This window comes from Hypomesus transpacificus, chromosome 16 (assembly GCF_021917145.1).
Source record: "Hypomesus transpacificus isolate Combined female chromosome 16, fHypTra1, whole genome shotgun sequence".
Lineage (NCBI taxonomy): Eukaryota > Metazoa > Chordata > Actinopteri > Osmeriformes > Osmeridae > Hypomesus > Hypomesus transpacificus.
The window spans coordinates 6,778,173-6,799,973 of NC_061075.1; the positions used below are offsets into that span (position 1 = coordinate 6,778,173).

General features: G+C 45.1%; 1 protein-coding gene across 6 annotated transcripts in view; it reads right to left on the bottom strand.

The window, feature by feature from the left end:
- Positions 1-232: 232 nt before the first annotated feature.
- Positions 233-21,801, bottom strand: part of ttll7 (tubulin tyrosine ligase-like family, member 7) — a 55,997-nt gene continuing 34,428 nt past the window's right edge. For 4 of the 6 annotated variants that reach the window (XM_047036809.1, XM_047036807.1, XM_047036806.1 and 1 more), the window contains 9 exons: positions 19,731-19,866; positions 16,921-17,007; positions 15,212-15,413; positions 12,824-13,116; positions 12,229-12,363; positions 10,047-10,127; positions 8,702-8,862; positions 5,453-5,626; positions 233-1,605 (listed from right to left, as the gene is read on the bottom strand). In XM_047036809.1, coding sequence (XP_046892765.1) covers positions 1,482-1,605; positions 5,453-5,626; positions 8,702-8,862; positions 10,047-10,127; positions 12,229-12,363; positions 12,824-13,116; positions 15,212-15,413; positions 16,921-17,007; positions 19,731-19,866 — 1,393 coding nt within the window. In that variant the 3' untranslated portion in view covers positions 233-1,481. Of the gene's footprint in view, positions 1,606-5,452; positions 5,627-8,452; positions 8,863-10,046; positions 10,128-12,228; positions 12,364-12,823; positions 13,117-15,211; positions 15,414-16,920; positions 17,008-19,730; positions 19,867-21,801 lie in introns of those variants that run through there. The other 2 variants (XM_047036810.1, XM_047036812.1) reach the window with 2 other exon arrangements.

A 21,801-nucleotide genomic window follows, 5' to 3' on the forward strand; every position in this document is an offset into this window, starting at 1 on the left:
GCACCTTAATTAAAGGACCAGTTGAAGACATTAGTGGATATGCTGGAGCCTTGGCACATAGCTGTTCTCTGGGCTGGCGTTGGGGAAATAAACGACAGCTGCTAAAACACTGTGCTAGCTCCATGTCTGAGAGGTAAAGCCCTGCAGTTAGCAGTGCGGTATGCTACAACTGGGTTACATTTCAACCACGTTATCTTCAACCTCCACCTCAGGTAAACACCACCATCAATCATTTGCTGTACAAGCCATGTGTTTTATGATACAAAACATGTAATTAAGACTTCAGACTTGTGTGAGTGTATCTATAAAAACATTTTTTTTTTTTTAAAGAAATATATGACACAATAACAAAAAATTCAAGTATTACCTGTATTCAGTTGTCTATAAACTGTTTCTGGGTGAGGGACTATAATTTAAGCATGCAAAAGTATCTTACCTTCTAAACTGCCTGCCTAATTTCAATTACCTTCATATGTGCAAAGTCAACAAATTCACCAGGTGTGAAATTTTAGGGTGGTTTAGGTTAAAGTTTGAGTATCCATGGGTATCTATGTGTGCTCATGTTCAACACAAAAAAAGTCAGCTAATGTTTATTTAAGTAAGCTTCTCTCGGCACTTCTCTGCACATTGGACTAAATTGATTTAAACATAGGGTGGTTGTTGAAACAAAAAATAAAGCATCTGAAATAAGTTAAATACATAAATAAATAAATAACCGACAGCACCATAAAATATTTAGCATTTGCGATAACCAGAAAAAATAAGCTTTGTTATGGTTGTTTTTTTAAGATTTTTTTCCACTTTCGCGAAGGGAGTTTGTTAATCTCATTCCATCTGCATTTGGCGGACTGCATTCACTGCATTCATGGAATATATTACAAAATAAATTAAAACAATCCTGGTAGAGTAAAGTAATTTGTTTCTTCCCCTTTACAGTACCATGACATTTAACTGTTTAGTGAGCAGGTATTCAACAGCAGGTACAAGGGATTGGGGATAAAAGATATGTAGAGAAGCAGAGAGAGGAAAGAGAGAAAAACAGGTCACAGGGGAAAAGATAGAGAGGAATAAGAAAATCAGGAGCCGGCAGGTCAACCTACAAGTGGAACTGACCTACTGTCTGACACTGATAGGAGCGGGGCCCAAATCATGGGTAAAGTAGGATGGCTGGACTGAGCTGGGCTGGGCCGGGCCAGGACTCTCTGAGATAAAGTGGGCTTGTCAAAGCCAAACTGGACTGGAGTTCGACGCGGATGTTAATCTCCCCCATATGCTCTGGTCTTGTTCGGCTGCCCCCAGGGCCTTGGTCAAGGTCCAGAGTCCAAAGTTCAGCCCTCTCACCTCAGCAGGGATCTGGGTTGAGGGTGGTGCTTGGTTTGCTGCTGGTTGGATGGTTGGTGGGGGCGCGTGGGAGGGGGGGGGGGGGGTATGGGTGGGGGGTATGGTAAGGGGTCAGGTGCAGTCCAAGATGCGTGACCACCTCAGAACTGCCCCATCCTGGTGGTGAAGAGGCTACGCGAGCGGGGCATGGCTGCCGAGGACACTCGACCAAAGCTGGACGAAGGCCACTTCATGACGAACTGGGAGGTCACTGGCAGCAGATACCTGGACAGACGGGTAAGAGAGGAGGATGGAGGGGGAGGAGGAGGGATTGGAGAGAGAGCATAATGATCGGATTAGACAAAGGTCATCATCAAGAGATCAAGGCGTATTAACCTCTACCCTTCCTGCTCACCACAGCAGAGAATCCCTACTTTAGAGGATTACAATACCACCAAGCCTATACAGTACTTGCTGCCCATTATTTTTCTTCTTCCACAACTAAAGCGCCATTCGTAGGCTCTGTCTGATAACGTATGACTTGGTCTGCCGTAGAGAGCCAGACCTCTCTAACAGAGGTCCACTATGTGAGAATGAGATGGGTAGCAGGATGAGGTGGAGTGAGGAGCCTGGTGGAGTCTCTAGAGCAACTTGAATACATCTGCTCCTCAGTAACAAGATCAAGACCGGTCAGACAATGCTCAGTTCGATCATTAAATCTTGCATATGGTGAAATGGGTTCATTGTATTAGTGTGGGCAGCTGACCTACATACTGTGAGACAGGGCATCAAATCCAGGGTGTATGTTCAGCAGGCAATAGGTTTTTACATTAATGTGCTGTGAGTAGTTTTAAACAATTACTTTCCTAATATAAAGCCTTCTCTGGTGATTTTTTTTTACTGACCATAAGGCTATTCAAAATCTTTAGCTGTAATGCAAACCATTACAAAAACACTTTTCATGGTATAAAAACAATAGCCCAATATGCTAAACTGACAGAGAGTTCTTGATTTCTAACGACAAATTCACAAAACGGACATCTGTATCAATTACAGAGTGTGAAATACAATCTTCTGTTAGCTAGCAGATAACAAGGGTTCAGTCTGACAGGCTTTTCCTGTAAAATAGCTCCTGGACAAATTAGCTCTTAGAGCCGACCAGAAAAAGCCTTCCGCTGGAGCCGGGGGCATCTGCAGCAACAGAGCCCGACCCAGGAGAGTTGGAGGGATTCAAATTAACTTCATTTAGTTCAAGAAGAATGTCCTTGAAATCACCCAAGTGGGCCGTAGGTACTTGTCAAGCACATATTTTTTTCCCACAGTCCACTCACAGGCTTTTGTACCACTCAGCCCCTGTGTAAGGCCAAGCAGCTGAGCGGAGGACAGTTATTTCCCCGGTAGCTTCTAATATCCGTCGCACTGCTTGCAAAATTACAATGCTTTGTTTCTGGAGTGACATTTCGACTCAAGTCTGTGTCACCTAATTTCTTCCCTCTGGGTTTCTTATTACCTTTATTTGTTAGTTACAGCATTTTGCTCATATTTAACCATTCTCATTTTTCATTTTTGGAAACGGCATGGTTATTCTGAGGGATCAGGCTTTTGGGGCAGTGTATTTCCTCCCGTCATGGGAGGAATTAAAGTCAAATATATGGCAACTGTAAATTCTTTGTGCTCAGGTATTCACTTTGAAAACACTGTTCATGGTATATAACACGTGAAAAGACTTCCTCACGTCCAAGTGCTCTCTCTCTCTTTTTCCTTCCCTCGCTCCTTCCCTCTGCGGGGTATGTTTAATTGGCCGCGTGTAAAATCATCTAGCTCTTCCGCGTTTGATCATACAGGAATTCTTGGAATGACCTGCCTGCTTGAAACCCAAGAGAAGGGGCTTGCTTGTGCCGAAGCCCTACTTCAGTCCAATCCATCAATGGGGGATGAGACGCACCACTCATTACATGCAAAACTCACCCCTGTGCGCCTCCATCCTCTTACGGACGCGCGCTTCTCAAGGTCTCTGCCGGAGACGCAGCTGCCGCGGTGAATTAGCAAGGCACGCGAAGGACGCTAACACCGCCGCCAGAGACCGGGAGAGGTTGTTAGCAAACTGACGCAATCAGATGCCACGCTGCACGGGGAGGGGTTTGAAGGTTACTGTCGACCAAGTCAGCGACTACACCTCAATTAACCCTGATTAGTACGCTACGCTATTACGCCGCCAACAACTTAATAAACAAGGTCAGAAAAGTTTCGCGTGATTTTTCTTGGAAGAGCCTGCAAGGATGTCATTAGACTTGAACAAAATTCTATGGAGACAGTCAGTCATATGGTTGTCATGGTGTAGTTAGAACTAAGCTTGGCTAAACCAAAGCCTGAGTGACTGCTGACACATCTCAACTAGGTTAACGGATTGCAGTACTTGCGGAAGTGGGTTCAGTATGTGTGCTTAATAGAAACCCCAGGCCCTTCTCACTCGCCCTATCCAGTGTGTGCAAAGCCCGCAGAGAGAGAGAAAAGGAAAGAGTGTGTAGGAAGCGCAGAACAGAGGTGGGTTCAGGTGCAGAGCAATGAGTGGGGTCAGCCAGAGAGCTCAATTGGAGGTGGGCGAGTCGATTTCTGTGTAGACAGAGGTGACAGGTGCAAGATGGTCCTCTTGTCGTACACAAACATAATTCTCCCATCGAGACAAAGCATATGCAGGCTAATGGCAAATTAACCATAATAGCCTCTCCTATGAGGAGTGGGTGGGTAGAGGCAATGGGGGCATTCCCTGCTGGTTTGACAAGCTGAGGCAGAGATAGCTCAATGCTGCGAAAGGGAGCGACCGGCTGCTAAGGGAGCCATTTTGTGTCAGTGACAGGGAAGAAGGTGACGTTACTGGCTGTGAAATGCTCAGGCAGTTAGGATTCCCTCACGGTGGCATGATACAAGGCTGTTGCCCAACAGTCTCATTACGTCTCCTTTCCCTTGTCTCCTTTCCCTGATATACTCATCTGTACGAAATAAATGTATGAAACTGATTTGCTTGATACGCATCTATGCACCAAACAATCGATTCTATACCAGTTGCTACGCTGAGAGTCACTGAGAGAATGGAGAGAAGACAGTGGTAGGCTGTTGGGACAAAGCCGTACTGCTGGTGTGCAGCCGGGAGCAGAGGGATGAGGGGGTTGGGTGGAGTCGAAAGAGGGTGGATGGGAAAGTGGGAGGGGCCAGTGAAAGCAAGCAAAAACCTGCGTCAAGGGGTGAGTAGGCGGAGCAGGAAGAAGCAGCAGAGGTGGGGCCATGGCAAGAGGCCAATGGAGAGCTTCGTCACAGTCCACGCATATGACCACACACAAGCACACACACACGCACGGAGAGACAGACCAATGCACGCTTTAATAGACAGAAACTGAACCACACCCACATCCATTTTTGAGGGCAACTGCGTACCAGGGTACTATATTTCAAATTAATTCATGTTGACGACTGGATTAAAACAGATTATAGTACATCTCTATCTCTACCTGAAATATATCTCCAGCTACCCACCCTTCAACTCTTGTATCATTGGAAGAGGTGTAGGTTTATTCCAAGACAAAACAACACGTTGCATCCTTTTAAAAAGTCCCTTGTTGTGTGTAAAGGAAAAAAGTATATTACTTAAGTTTCTAACGGTGCAAAACGATATTGGGTTATGAATCAACCAAAGCTTTGCTCCAGAAAAAGAGGTCCTCCTAAGGTCATTTGTGGCTAGGCTCATCTGGGTTCTAATTGAATTAAGCTAGCCTCGGGAGGGCTTCACTAACCTGCACACTAATCTGAGGGTCATTATTTTCTGTTAACAGCACCAACCCACCCCCCCTTCTGCCAACCCCCACCACCGTCTACCCTCCTTTCCCACAAGCTTTCAAAGTTCACTCGCTCAAAGCCAAACGTGGACTCCTTGGAGGGATGTAAAAATAGCATAGGTCTGATTTTAAGGGTTAGGTACCTGGAAGGATGAGATAACATTTTTTATATAAAAGAAGCATGCAAGGTTCCGGAGAAGAGGGCACTGATGACCCAGACGGTGTCAAATAAGAGTTTATGCGTGTGTGTGCCATTTGTGTGTGTCACTTTACATGGCCTTGCATGCTTTGTGTGGCCTCACCTGGTGTCGTCCCATTCGGGACTCAGGCCTGTGAGGGAGCCCCTGGACTCTGAAACAAACTTGTAGACGACCAGTAAACAGTGTCGGCAGAGCTGCACCAGCCTCTTACAGCACTGCAGCTGCTGGGGGGTCACCATCTCACTGCTCTTACTGAAGATGGTCTCCCACGAAGACCTGTGAGAGGCAGGCGTGCACACACACACGCACAGGCATAGCCCCACACACAGGGTCACTCACACCCATGGAGACAGTCGCACAGACACACACACAAAGACAAAGACATAAAGAGGAGGATAAAACAAATCCTGTACATTTAACCCTCTTTACAACAGTGGACATCCCCCTGACTGTGAGAGGCTCACAGCTGAAAGAGAACCAAGGGCCTGTTTGATGTCTTGCCGTTCTCAGTTCTTGGGGGGGCTTCAGAAAAGGGTTCACAAACGTGTTTCTTATTCTCTTCCCCACTCTCTAAGTCTCCTTTCAAAGCTCCGTTCAATGCTCCCACAATAGTCACAGCCGTGTCGGGCAGATAAAATATCAAATGGGAGGGGTGGAGGGGTGGGGGTGGCTGAGTGTACGTTTACCGGCGCTGATCTTAGCCGGGAAGGGAGAAGTAGGCGCCGTCTCTCGCCGCATGGCTGCCGACCCCCTGTGGCGTTGATCTCGTAGGCTGCGGCCAGCGGCAATGGCGTGGGTTGGGGATGAGGGGGGTGGCGTGTCCTGATCAGACGGAACCAGCATGTGGCGAGCCACTCAAGGGGGCCAGTGGTGACTACGGCTAATCCCCCCCCCCCCCCCCCCCCCCATCTCTAGGACTCTGAGCCGGTCTGCTTTGCTCAGGTGCTCGCAACTCTTTCCCCGATCTCTCGTTCCCCATCTTCCACAACACTTTTGTTAGGTTCACTCTCTCCCCTGACTATCTGACGCTTTATTTCTTCATCTTTCTTTTTGCATCAGTGATGTCTATATAAAGGCCCCCATAAGGGTGAGACACCCAGGCAAGTACAGAGATTTTATATAATTAGGTCGTCATATTACAATCTGCATGTGTGTATGCGAGCCTTTGTGAGAATGCCTAATTTCTATAGGGACACGATCGAGGGGAATGAGTCGATCTATAAAAAGCCACTTACCGCTGGCTCAAGAATGAGTAGGGGGAAAAATTATAATAAAAGTTGCGAAATATCAAAGGATTTCATAACAAACAGAAGTAGGGAATAGAGAAATACAGGATCTACTTTAGCCTTTCCCCGCTCCTCTGTCCTCCCCTCTGCCTCACACCCCCAGTTCTAAAAAGCCATCATAAACAAGAAGATCTATGGCCTTATTATGTGAACAGAGAAACACATGTTGCTTTCATCCTTGGAGCTCTCAGAAGGATGAGAAGAGCAGACGGTCTGTGTCATTTCCCTGGGGCATATCAACAATCAAATACTTAAACTGTCAATCAATCAGGTATAAGAGAGAGTGGTGGTCAATAAGATATATTGCTTGTCATTTTTCTGTGGTATAGAGTTCTGGGATAAAGGATACTTCATCAGTGCTTTCACCACACTTTGTCAATGCTATACTGCATTCTACTATTGGAACAACAATTCAGTTGGAAGACAGGTTTTTCAAAAACATTACTTGCTAATAAGGGATTTAGTTTGAGGGAGTCGATAAAAAGGGCACTTTAGTCAAACAAATGTAATAAAGAATTCTAACCTAATTATTGAACAGTAGCTTTTTCTTATGTTTTTTTTGTCTTTTGAATGTCTGCCAAGAGCTGACACTCCAAAAATGTGTGTAGAATTTCTTTATACACAGTATATCTTGTCTATGGCAGTTCATTTTCTATGAGACATAGTTATAGAGCTAGTTATCACAATCACATTCAAATATTAAATTAGGTTTATGGATGCTTGGTGCATTGAAAACCAAAGGGGCTTTTATCAATGGGGAGTTGAGTAGTAATGATTTAAGTTTTAAGACTTGTGACCAAAAGTATTAATAAATGAATAGCACTGTTGAATAACACATATGATTTACAGTTAACCTGTAGGCCTCCCTGCAATAGCCTGCTATCTAATAAATAAATAAAGAATGTTATTGTGTAAGACAGATGTTTTAGACCAGTGGGTACCATTGTACTCGGCCGTCAACATGGTCTCAAGCTCAAACAGATTTATATACAGTATATATATATATTTTTTTTTACATATCTCTAATGTTACCACATTAAAGAAAAAGTGGACTAAAACTAAAACTAAAATACTTTTGTTAGAAAGGTCAAAGTGAATATGTCAGTTAAATCTACAGGATTGTCACCAAAATTGAAATGGTAAAGGTAAAAGGATGAATGTTCTTAATAATTTTGAATTCTACTGAAATTGCAATCATAACAATTATTTGCTGACTTCACTTTATTACAGTTAAAAAAAAAATGTACTAAAGAAAATCTAACAACATTCTGCCCTTAACCGATTCTGGGCAAGTAGAAATGTCACTCACCAAAAAACACCCACACCAGTCTTTCATTCAATATCCAACTTCGCCATCCAATAGGAGGACACCTTTGGTTTGCGGTACTTCCATACATCAACCATCACACATGTCACCAAATGCCTTTGAAAGGCCAATAGTGAGAGAGTAGAATCAGCAAAATAATGCATTGAAAGCATAATAACCTTCTCATTCATTTGCTGGTTCTTCTCTCTCACTATCCAAAACAAGACGCGACCTCCAGAGACCAAAATTATAAGCCACCCCTTCGGGCCTTCGACCGCACTGCATGATGAACTGAATGGCTGCCTTCTGGAGGGGGGTCTGCAAACTGCCCCCCTTCTTCCTCTGTCGCCTGGGACGGATCCCCACATCTACTGGTCTGACCCAGTCTCAGCATCCACCATCCCTGCTCCTGGAGTGCCAGCCAACACTCTCTCGCTCTTTAAGACTCTAATTTACTCTTTATGTCTGCTACACAGTCACTGCCACTGTCATGTACTGTGTACTGTACTGTGCTGCCATGTGGCCACTGTTTATCCTGTACTGTCAAATATGTCTATTTGTGTGTCTTTATTGTGCCGGCGTCAAGGAATTGTCCCTCAGGGTTGAATAAAGTTCATTTGAATTGAAAATATGTACCCAGGATTTCCATCTGTTTGTGAGGGCTAACTTCTCTGCCACATTCATTGCCATAAACTGGTCTCTCCCGTGTCAAACCCATGAGTGCTGGAGAGAGAGTGGTACGGTACGCTGTAACCCTACCCAGTGTTGGAAAAGCAGTTCCACAGGCCTTGGCCGTGACTCCACAGCAGCCTGTTGAAGACGCGGTTGAAGAGACGGTACAGGTGTAAACTCTCAACATCTGGCTCTCTCCAGATCCTCTGCAGCGCACAGCGCACGTTGGTACGTACAATGTCCAGAACCTACACATCGACCATTCGGCACGCAAACACATATAGATGGGAGAGAAAAAGAAAGAGATGGATAAACGAATCAGGGTTTAAAACGAGGTTTGAGCAAGGGAGTCCGTTTTGAGAGAGTTGCAGGGAGACGCATGGAAATCAATTAGCAGACCGGGGGGGGGGGGGGGGGGGGGGGGGGGGGTTGATTCAACGTGAGGTTTTAAGGCGTCTTATCGAACACTCTCAACTTCAGGGGGTAAATGTTGAGTCTGGTACACGCCATCACAGACATGCATGCAAACGTGCGTACGCACATGTGTTCAAGAACAAACACATTGTTTCTCTCACACACATTGTGTACACAAACGGACACACACACACATTCTGTCTCTCACACTTCATGTACAAAACATACACATGCATAGATGTAGACACACACACCATTGTTTCTTTCACACACCATTTACAACACGGACAGGAGCACACACATTCTGTCTCTCACACATCATGTTCAACACAGACGTTCACACACACACTGATCACGCAGCAAGTGTGGAGTTTGTACAAGCGTGACGCAGCGCGGGAAACCGGAGCATGGGCCGTGGCGAAGGGGAGCTGAGGAGAGAAGGTAATTAGTCGAGAACGTCAGTATGGCTGGAGAACCGATGCGACCAGGGCGCTCTAAAGAATCCTGCCTTCCTTCTCTCCTACCGACCCCCCCCTTCCCCATCTCTCTCTCAATTTTTTCTCTGTTGTTCTTAGCTGCAGAGTCTTTGATTCCTCCTATCTCATTAGTGATGTCTATGACTAGGATGATGTCTGGGTAGGCATGCCAGTTTTAATAGGCAGGCATGGGGCACAGGCACAGGCACAGGCACTGACACACACAGCCATGCACATTTTCTTTGACTCTTACCCAGCAGCCCACTATGGTAATATGAAGGCAGAGTGCAACATAAACCCTTCATACATCTATCACAAGCCTGTAACCTACAATTAACAAACACTGATATACAAACACCATCTGACTAGAACATCAAATCCATCTTGACATTCATGTATTTTTCCATCTGGCTGTGCCTTCGCTTTTTTTTTTTACTGACTTGTCAGATAGGAATCTGCGTAAAACAATACCTTTAATACACAAAATGCTGACCTAAAATGATGCTAGACAAATATAACATTTTATTAAGATTTGTGCTCACCTTACTTTGTTTGGTAGAGTCCAACTTTACCAGCCAATAGGAGGCCACCTTTGGTTTGTGGTATTTCCAGTTGTCTAGTATCTAAGCAGGAGAAGGCGGAGTACAAAATCAAGTAACTTTAAATAAACTTCTCTGCTCAATATTACTATGGGCATACCTGAATAAGACTCAAAATAAGTCTAACAGCAACAAAAGTGAAAAGAAATCGCCCCAAAACATTTTTTAAATGTATTTTAGACCAGCGTGTATACCACACAACACATGGCCGAGCTCTCTTCTTCTTGCTCCTTTGTGCCTCTCCCTCTCTCTCCCCCCCTTTTCTCTCTCTCACTCTCATACATCATCCCTCGTTCCTCACAATCATCGTATACAGCCTGGGGGTATTGTTACTTTAGTATGCAAACCGATCACGCTTTCTGCGTTTGCTTCGGTTTGCCTGTGAGACAAAATCAATGGCGGCGGAGAAGGAGAGATGGCAAGAAAAACCACGGACAAGCCTCGCTGCAACTCAATAGGCCTTTTCATTTAGCAAGGGGCTGGAGAAAGCGTGTTCTATAGACCCCGCCACCGCACCTTCATGGAACTCTATGGCCATCTGTCAATCTGTCAACTCTGCATTCAGACACGGATATAATTGACCTGAAGTGCTCTCTTTTATTTCTTTATTTTGCAGCTGTGGATGCGAGGATCAGGTTATGGGAGTGTAAAAAAAAAAGAATCCGTCCAAAACTTCAAGTTGAGCTTGACACTTTATTTCAGTCGTAAAAAGTGCTCTGCTTTTGTATTTGGTGCGATTAATAGTGCGCGGTAGAGATGACAAACACAATGATGAATCATTGACTATATTGGCATCTATAGGTCCATCTTCGTGAAAGGTTCCATGCTATTTAATTCCCATGTTTTGATTTCCAACGCTCATTTACGTTGTTGTTTGAGCATTGTTGCTGTTGTTGCTTTGTTGACTTAGACCCTACCTCCCTAACATCCACTTATCTTGCAGCAATAGAGATCCCTGACAAAGACAGTTCCCACAGGAGAGCCTGCATATTGTACACTGTATAAGCACACACAGTGAATCACACAGGGCCACAGTGGTACATAAGTAAACAGACCTCTCCACTCGTGTATAAAAGTCTCTACTTGAAGGCCCTGCCTCTGTCCTTGGAGAATCAACAGAGGGAGAATGAACAGAAATGCGAATATGCCTACCGTGAGCATGTGAAATGAGGTCTGTAAATACTGAATAAATACAAATGTTAAATTGTGAGGCTCGTCGGTCTCACGCATTCAAAGAGACAGACGGATTCAAAGGAAATGTATTCAACGGACCCATCAACTCACAATTTCAATATGGTGAATAGAGCCTCTGTTTAGAAACGCGGTTTCAGATTGTTTCTGTACTTCACAAGAATGGGAAAAACATAACAACTATTATTGGATTCACTTTTGTTTCCTTTATATATACTTAGATCGACATGGTTTACTAGAGTAGCAACATTCAATAATGCGTAGTTTCTAGACAAATGTTCCAGTTGCAGTGCAAGATGCATTATGATTTCATAATTGAGGATGTGTGAATATTAACAACTAGAAATCCCCTGGGGTGAAATGTAGACTGTTGCATATTACTGGGGAAATAGGGCCTGTTATCTTTCCTACTGTATATGAATTGTGCTTTCCCTGTGAATATTGACCATTTACAGCGTTCCACCAACAACTTTTACGCGAATGCAAATGCACAACAATGAGCCAACCCCTCAAATTTTACCTTTACAAATTGATAGTTCTCAGAGATTACTTCTCGTCTCCTGAGTGAACTGACAAGGGCTATAGGTGCATGCGTTCATCTGCATTTCCATGGTGCCCCTAATTAGGGCTGATTAACAGGACAGGTGTGTCGCTAATTGTCTCTTACAACCCTGACACACACCCCCCCGCTACCCATCAGGGGAAGGAGACCATGATGAATACGCAGGTGCAGTAGGAAATATGGCGTGGCGTGATACAGCCCAAGCAATGGTCACTAGGGTTGTTTCAAAGACAATAGGAGTCAGGCCAGACAGGTGGCTATTGTTAAGAGGTTAGTTATGGTCAGCAACAACCATCTCCACGTCGGCTCTGGGGATAACACACTTCCTCTTCTACAAACCCAATAACACGCACACACACCACACGCACACACCTCGTCCAGAACGGCATCGGCCTCCTCCTCTGTCTTCCCGGGGAAGCGTATTCTCATTGTGTTGAGGGCAGCCAAACTCTGCCTTGTCAGCTCAGTGTCCTGCTCCTTAGTCCTCAGGTTCAGCATGGGCTCGCTCTACACACACAAACACATCAAGCAGACATGCAAACACATGTGGGGGACAGAAAAGGTAGAGGAATGAAGACGAATGGGACCGTGAAGCAGGCCGGCGTCCTTTCTTTTGTTCTAACGGGTGTGAGAGCACCAGGCTCTGACAGAGACAGACGCAAGTGGCAGTGATAAATTAAGAAAAGTCCACCGGCTCAATAGCGAGTAAATGAAAAAACGGCCAACAGGAGCTATTGAATCTTCGTTCAGACAGAGTTTTAAGTGAAGAGACAGACACATTTAACTCTAGCAAGGGGGGAAGAAGTAGATTTAATTATGTGAAGTTCCGTGCTTTTGACACATATACTGCCTCTGGGATGTAGACAGAGGTCAACATTAAAAAGGAAAGACGGAAAATGAATGCTACGGTTGAAAGGGAAGCGTTTGTGTGTGTGTCTGTGTGTACTGCGTGTGTGTGTTTTCTTACCATGTTAGAGTGGATTGTGCCCAGGCTGCTGCTGTGTGGCACTCTGTGGGCGGAGCCACTGCGGCTGAGCGAATGAGAGCGTAGGGAGGCGGAGTTTGGCCTCACCAGGGGCGTGGCCGAAGGAACTGAGTGTTTGGCCAGGGAGATCCGTGCCTCATTGGTGGGCGACTGGGTAGTGAGGGAGGAGATAGAACGCGGGCATGAGATGGAGCGTCTGATTGGTCCAGAGAGTGTTGGGGAGGCGGAGGGACCCGGTTTGAGGGGTTTCATTGGAGACTTCCAGTGTACCCGACCTGGAAAAAAAAGTGGGTGAAGGAATTAAATGGTGACCTAAATAACTTAGGCAGAAGAGAGGATCTACTCACAACTTCAACTCCCTTTTTCCTCATCAACTTTCTCACTGTCCTCTTATCACGCTCTCTCGTGCTCTCTCCTTCTCTCTCCATCCCCCTCCCCCCACCCTCCTTCCTTTTCACTCTCCTCATCATTGGTTGGCTGCTGCCGTGGTCTCGGGACAGCAGAGATGAACTGTGGCATTAGGCCTGCCCAGTCCAGGTCCAAGCTTGTCTGTGGTGCTGGCTTATTTGAACGTGTTTTTTCATTAATGGCAGCAGCATGTGTTTCTGGAGCTGGGCTTGCTTGCTCTCTCCTCCGAATGGATTAGAGAGCAGGCCCTCTGACTCCAGCACCACACATATACAGTTCATATACATACTCAGAAATGCACATCAACATGCTCATCCACACACACACACCATCCACAAGACTCTTGAAATTAAACCACCTCCAGGTTGCCCACTAGTAGCCAGGGTGTGTGTGTGTGTTCGCGTATGTGTTTGTACTGAGCCACTCTGCGGTGCAGTAAAATGTGTGTGTGTATGTTTGTGAAAATGTAATGCTGCTCCATCGCTGAACCTTCCGAGGGGGAGGAAGTTGCCAAATGGAGTGTATTATGGGGCTTAGTTTAGGCCGCCCCCAGATGGGCGCTTATGGAGTCAGCCGCCGAGGCAAAGTCACTCCAGAACAGCCCCCTCAAATCCAGCCAAATCACTGCTCTGTCCTTCACTCTGCAGGAAAATATAATGCTAGAGTCCTCTTGTTCAAGCAAAAAAGGTCACTCCTCACTCCACAATGCGACTCGTAAATACATTTTTGTCCCCAACCCAGAGAAGCGCGCCACATACTGGAAGAATTGCCGCTCTTTTGGTCTATAGAGTTTCCAGGATTGAAACGGGAGGGTGAGAGACTTTCTAAACCCGAGAGGAACACTGAGCAGATAAATCTTTTTTTTTCTTCTTTTTTTCACAATTATAATTAAAAAAATAATGTATATAAAAAAAGCCCTTTTCAGGCCCAATTTGTTGAAGGAGTTTTCAAGGTAAACTGCAAGTCGTTTCTCTCCTCCCTTCCCTTGTCCCTTCTCTTCTTCTGTCCTTTTAGAAGTGTTCTCTTTTTCTCCAGGAGTCTGGACTCTGAGTCCCCTTTCAGATTACGGGCTCAGAAGACGTGAGGAAGCTCATTAAAGGGACACACTGATCAACCCAGAAGGGCCTCTATGTGTCTGTCTTACACTCAGGCTACAGAGAACTGAGAAACCGGAAGACTTCTTCCCCGTTGAAACATCCTCAGCTTTTGGTGACCCTAATTAAAAAAGATGGATTTGGGGCATATTAATCAGCTAAAAAAATTTGTAGTCTGATTTACATCTGTAATTTAGCCTGGGCCCCAGACTCCTGGGGCCTCATGTATAAAGGATTGCGCAGTTTTCATACCAGAAGATGGCGTACGGCCAAAACTCAAAAAATGCCTACACACAGAAATATTTACATGTATAAAACCGTTCATACGCCAGGTCCTGGGCATCTTCCCATTATAAATCGCAATCAACGTGAGATTGACCGCAGGTGAACGAGCCACTGACCCCGCCTTGCCTCCTTCCATAAATTAATATGCAGATGGCCTATAAACGTGCTCCTGATTGTAATTTCTTTGTCTGAATTACCGTATTTCTTCGAATAAAAGCCGCCCTCGAATAAACGCAGCACGAAAAATGAACATTATTTAATATGGATATATAACCCCTATCCAACATCCATGTTGTATGTTTATCTACTAAGATGTGCATCCTAAACATGCTAGCACACACACCATGCCCCCATGGTCACGTATGTGCGACAAGATTATTTTAGTAATTAAGCAGAAGTTTGTAGTCTTCTGGAAGACATCAACTTAGAGGGACAGACAGTAACCTTCTCTCCGGTGGGAAGCCTGGGGGTGAAACCGAAGAAGGCCCTGGAACCATTGCGCCATCCTTCTTGAAAGCAAGGCCCTGATTGGTAGTAAAGAGTTTCCCAGACGTTCCTCCTCCTCATTTACGAGGAGCCTTACCCGAGCGCTCTGACGACAATTTATCCTTGTTGTCTCCCAGGTCGTACAAAACCTTCTTCTCCCTCTTCTCCCCTTCCCTCCTCTCCTCCTCGTCTTCGGAGCCAGAGGAGCTGTTGTTGTTGGCGCTGGAGTTGCTGTCGCTGTCTCCTCCGCCGTGCTGTTTCCTGGGTGTCAGGGCGCTCTCGGGCATGGAGGAGAGGGGCTGGGGAAGAGCAAACGCTCACATGAAACGCACAAAGGGAGACAGACACAGATAGGAAAAGACACACGAGCGCACACACACACAGAGAGACATAGGGGAGATGATGTCAGCACCCACAGATCCACCTTTCAACCTCGGCCAATTACCATCTGTCACTTCGAGAAGCAGAGGTGACATAGAGGGTGTGTGTGTGTGTGTTTGTGTGTGTATGTGCACACACGCTTATTTTAGGTATGTGAATGTGTGCTTAGCACATGAGCAGTGTGTTGATTCAGGTGCTTTGATTAAAACCACGGTAGAGACATGTTAATTCAATCCAAACGGCCACTCAATCCTTCTCCTTGGCCTTTGTAGCACAAATGTATAATTCATAACCCCCCCCCTCCCCAACAACCCAAACAGAAAAAAAAGTTTATTAAATTGGATGTATTTTTCACACCCTGGAAAGAACACATTGTTAGCATTAATAAAGCATTAGCGTATGTTATACATCAGATAATTTAGCCCTGCTTTGTAAAATGAATGTGTAGGATTTGATCATAGGCATAGCGCTTATACACAATCATCAACTGGGACAGCAAGAAGCAAAGAGTAGTGTATGTGTGTGAGAGAAGGAGAGACAGAGAAAGTGACTGCTAAGGAAAGGGAGATCCAGTTATTGTGACCGGGAGACAACAGGTGTGAATATAAAATCTGTCTCTATTAAACAGAGAAAGGAGAAAACGTCTCTTTTCTTTTGGTCTCAACTTGACCCTCATCGTCTTATTAAGCAGTACTCCTTAAACTATGAACACACAGCATTCAGACTTCCCGGCATTCCCACACGCTCTCGTTCCCTCATCCTCCCCTTCCGTCCCCTGTGAACACACCCCGGAGACTGTCCGTCCATCAGAGGACGAACCTGCAGCAGTTTGCAGTGAGCAAAAAGGGTGGACTAATACTTTTGTGATGGAACGACACACACTGGCTCTATAATAAGACAAAGACATGCCAGTCTGCACCCGACCACTGTGATTTTCACCTGAAGAGTGTATTTGACCCAATCAAGGGGACTGAGTTATGGATTTAGATGTGAGGGACAAAGATAAAGAAGGGAGGAGGAGATTGGGGGGGGTTAGGCAATAGAGAGTAATGTGCTGTTGAGGATCGGGGGGGGGGGGGAATGGACTGAAAGAGAGAGAGAGGGAGGGAGAGAGAGAGAGGGAAAGAGAGAGAGGGGGAAGGGGGAGTTGACAGGTAGCTTCTATGGGGATAGGACTTTTACCTTAGTGCCTCTTTCACACTTTCACTATTTCTGTTCTTTGCTTCTCTTTCTCTGAATTGTGTTCTATGAGCTGTACTACCTTGAGACGTCTTTCCTTCTCTCCGTCCCTCTCTCTGTCTGTCCTTTCTCTTCCTCTGACATTCTTCCTCCGTCTCCTCTATATTCCCTGAAGGCAAATCCCCCCCCCCCCTCCTTTCCTCCTCTCCTTCATTGCTCCCTTCTTTTATTTCTCTCGTCTCTCACCTTAGGGCCTCTTTGCCTGGAGGATTTGCCCGTCAGCTTCTCGTCGTCCAGCTCACACTGCTCCAGGAGATCCAATATGTCCTCCTCCTGCACACACAAGGCACACGGTGGACCGGATGTTTTAAATCACACTGACGGATATTTATTTTAGGCAGTCGCCAGTACATGAATCTCGTCATCCTTGGCAGTGGTTACACTCAAAAATGGGTAATGCTGTGTTTCCAAGTGTAATAACCCACACAGCTAAACAGTAACACCACGTACCCAAGTTACCGTTAACAGTTACTGTTGTTACCAACAGTTTTAACTGCTATGTAGTTAACATAAGTCATTTGTGTAGATATAAGACAGGTCTTGTGGTGGTATCAAAAAACACTGGTGCAACTATCATGGGTGCTGACTTATACTGTCAAATAATGAGAAATACTCATCAGCGCTACTTTGTTTTACACTTTGAGTCTGTAGAACTAAATATATATATTTATTATTAGGGCAGTCAAAGTTAATAACGCGTTAACGCAATCTCACTTTAACGCAACAAAAAAAAATTGTGCCGTTAACGCAGATTTCTTTTTGACCCTGGGAACCGCCTGTCGTCACATGACTTCGACTGCCGACAGTAGCTGAATGATGGAGAGAGGGCTTTTAGATGGGAAGTTCAATTTCAAGAAGTTGCGAGACGGCTCGGTTGACAAAACTAAGGCTGTGTGTACTGATTGTCAGGCTGAGATTAGTTATCACCGGAGTACTTCCAGCCTAAACTATCGCATGCAAGCAAAGCACACAGCTAGTAGCAACAGCGTTGGCACTGTAGCAGTAGCAGCAGCAGCGTTCGCTCCTGTAACAAATGGCAGACAACACTCGCAAAAGGAGCGAGCAGCTGACTGAGTTCAACAAAATAGAAACAGTCTTGTTCAATATTAAGGTCAATCTGTGGTTGCTTAAGTATCTGAAGTATGTTTCAGATATTCTGAAGATTTGAATATTATGGAGCAGGATATCGTAGTAGGCTATGAGACATGTCTTAAATTTTCCAAAAGTCAAATTTTGTAGATGTTTATTATAGCTGCTGCAGAATAGTTTGGAAGTGAATAAAACTCCCCACAATTTAAGTTGTGTTCCATCTGAACTTCTTATATGGACATGATCATCCAGTTAGGCCTATTTGAAGTTTTTAAGTACACCCTTTTAATGTTTAGTTTTTTTAAATCATTTATTGGGGTAAAATCTTAACAGATTCAATAGATTAATCATGTGAAATAATGCGATTAATCGCGATTAAATATTTTAATCGCTTGACAGCCCTAATATATATATTATATATATATATATATATATATATATATAAAGAAAATCTGAATCGACTAATTTATAATTGATATGGATATTTCCACTTTAAAAAATGAATTTGGGGTCTTATACTAAAGAAACAGAAATATCCTGACAGAAAGCGGGGTGGCTCTTTGGCTGCCTAAGTACAGATAGGGAATTTGTGGACCTGTGTGACCACAGTGAATACACTGTGCCTCCTGTCCTTTCTGGCCCAGTCTGAATACAAGGAAGAGGTGATTAATGCCTCTTTGTTACTGTGCACAGCACCCTCTCATTGTTGCTGAAATATAGATTAAGCCCAATTGTTTCTTTCATATCCGCAATCAAGCAGCTTTGGATGACTAAAAAGGTCACTTTTTGCTGTAAATGTGGCGTTTGGTTTGTGCGTGTGTGTGTATGTGTGGGTGGGTACTGCTCGGGAGCAGGTCAGGGGCCAAAGCAGGCCTGGCATTGGTCAGGCCCGGGAGTGACCAGCCAGCTCCTCTGCAGGGGGCTTGTGCTGGGATAGACCCAGAGCCACATGTACATATGGCACATCCTCCTAAATCCCTCTCTCGCTCTCCCCTCTCACTCGCTCCATCCTTCTCTCTGTCTTTATTTCCATTCCTTCACTCCCCACTCCTTCCTCTCTCTCTCCATACCTTGGCTACTAGTCTTTGCACAGCTCACTCCCTAATCCCACTCCTCCCTTCTCCTCCTCAACAATTCGACTCTCTCTTCCTCTAACTTAATACCCTGCAAACTTGTTTAACTTGGACTCACTGACCTTCCCCATCTCCCTCTCATCTCATATACTCACCTGCCCTCAAGTTAGCCATTCCGCCGCCTCCCTTCCTGCCTCACTCATATCCAGCCTTAGCTCTCTCTCTCCTGCAGCGATGTATAGCAAGGCACACTAAAAAAACAAAGAAGAAAAAGGAAGCCTGGCGAGTGCTTCATCTGAAACTACTGCGGAATGAAACTTCACGATTCCGAGGTTTCCCCCCCGGCACCGAAATAGCCCCACCGATTTGCGGCCAAACAATGGCCTTCTCCATCCAAACAAACGCTTCGCACCTTCAAAACCACTCTATGTGCGCCATGAAAAATGTATCTGCGGTCTGCGGACACATTCAAATGCAGGGCTCACTTCAACCATCATCCTTGAAGGAGCCTCTTCAAATCAACACTGGGAATAAATTCAAAGAACAACTAACTGTGAGAGTAGAAACAAGGCTACAAGGTGAGGCCTAAGCGGGCAAACAAATGGGATACAAAAAGAGGTCGTACAGCTTCAATCTGCTTTTAGCACGTTTCAACGGCCCGATGAATGCTTTCCGAGAGGCTTGTGGATGCAAGGACATGGTGACAAAGGGGACAAGACCACTGCAACACTTGCTCTCTCCGGTTGAGGAGACAATCTAAATAGGAGATGGAGAGAGGGAGTGTGTGTGTGTGTGCGTGTGTGTGCAGCTGAACACCGAGTCTCAGGTACATGCCTTCATTCGTTTCAGAGGATTATTCATTTCCTTTTGAAGTGAGGCTGCTCGGCCAGCAAGGAAGGTCTGAAAAGCAGCTGAGAGCAGGCTTTCATACTTCTCCAACAGCAGCTTGTCATCTGGGGGGTAAATACGTCTGTGGAGAGACAGAGAGATGGTGAGAGAGAGAAGTAGAGAGAGGGATGGTAAGAGAGATAGAAAGATAGAGGAAACCAGAGGGAGGATGAGATAGTCGGGGAAGGAAAACAAAAAAGGAGAGAGATGGAGGGAAAGAGCGATCAGCATGTAGAGTGACAAGATGGGGAAGGTAGGTTATGAGCAGAAGGAGGGAGAGGGAAGGATGGTGGAAGGGAACATTAAAGAAAGAGGGAAAAGGATTATCCTGGACAAAATAATATATATTTATATATCCGCCTTTAGGGCCCGAAGTCCCGAATCGGTCTTTCCACACACACTGTACCGAACCCTGCATGTCTTACATGCCAGGCCTTTTGTTGACACATCCTCTTCCATTCATTTCAAGCTGGGTAATGTGCTAGTTCACACGTCCCACATGATTCTGCACCCCAAGACTAAACTAATAGCCAAACTGTTTATCTTAGGACCTGAGGGAGTAAGAAACATATAAACCTTCACTCTTTATCTCTCCAATACATCTCCAAATGACCTCAGCACTCTGGGCTTATCAACGAACAAAAACAGTGACGGCGAATTAATCAAAATAAACAGCAACCACAGAGGCAAAGTCAACCAGTACCTTTCTATTTATATAAATGGGGCCGCACTTGGTGTTAAAAGATTTGCCGTTTGATTTGATGGCAAGAATCCGCCTAATGCACATATGGACGAATCATTTGGACTTCAGAGTTGCGACAGCCCCTTCACCCTTGTAATCAGGGGATAAAGGAAACATAAATGTTGAGATCAGTGCGGATAAAGCTGTCAATCCTAAAAGAGCTATACGCGTGAGTTACAGCCCCCGGTCTGCAGGAAGAGCAGCCGTTTTAGTTGCGTATTTGATCACTCGTGTCTTGGGCCTCTTTTTACGGTCAGATAATCTATGCGTGACCCACATATTTTTGCAAAGGAGTTGCTCATGTTCCAGTATTTTTGACTTGTTCTTTTTTTAATAAGAATTCGCAATTACATTGGATATAAACTTGACCTACTTCAGTAGTTTGCCTTTGTGTATACACGTCCACAAACACATACAAACTTTCACAATGCCACTAAAATTGGTGTGGGGACTTCAGAGATGTTTGATAAATGAGATCGAGTGACAGGCTAGGCTGGGGTCTTCTTTTGAAGCTGGGCCTGGGTATCTGAAGTGCATTTAATCTAATAGTAGGCTAAGTTCGTTAAGGGACTCTTCTAACGATGGTGTCTTAATCAGATCCGGATGGTGGTGTCTGAATCATGGGTTCTTTATTAGCCTGCCCAGACAATGTCTGCTGATTGACTCGCTGGTCAAAAGACGGTCTGGCTGATAGACCGGCAGGCTAATAGACTTGGCTGACTAAGTCCCTGCCTGTCTGTCTGTGATATAAAGTGAGAGGAGTGAGAGAGAAACAGAAAGAGAGAGGTCAATATCTTGCATCTAAGAAAATCTGAGAAAGAGACTAAGCGAGGGTATTAACAATAAACGAAGGACAAGCGTGGAATCACAGATGTCAACGGGGGTGAGTCATACTGAAGAGGTGCTCTCAGTGGCAGGTCACTATGATAAACAGACGTCCTCCATCCTTCCCAGGCCCTGATCAGAGACTAAGGGAGTTGAAAGAGCGGTTGGAGGCAGAGGGAGTGGAGGAGGAGGTGAGATTGTGGCTCCCTTTGTGTTGTTCGGTGGAGTTGGTGTTTACTCCTGGGAGTCACGATGCCTCTCTCCCTCACAAGCACGCCTTTTCTGTTTTCTATTTCTCTTTATCTCCCTTTCCATCACTTTCAACTCCGTTCTCCTTCCCCACTCTCAATATCTCTCTTAAAACCATGTGCATTCTTTTTTTTCCCCACCCACTCTCCAATGTTATTTATCCTCCTGAGAGCAAAGCGTTCCACAAATGACCGTTAATGT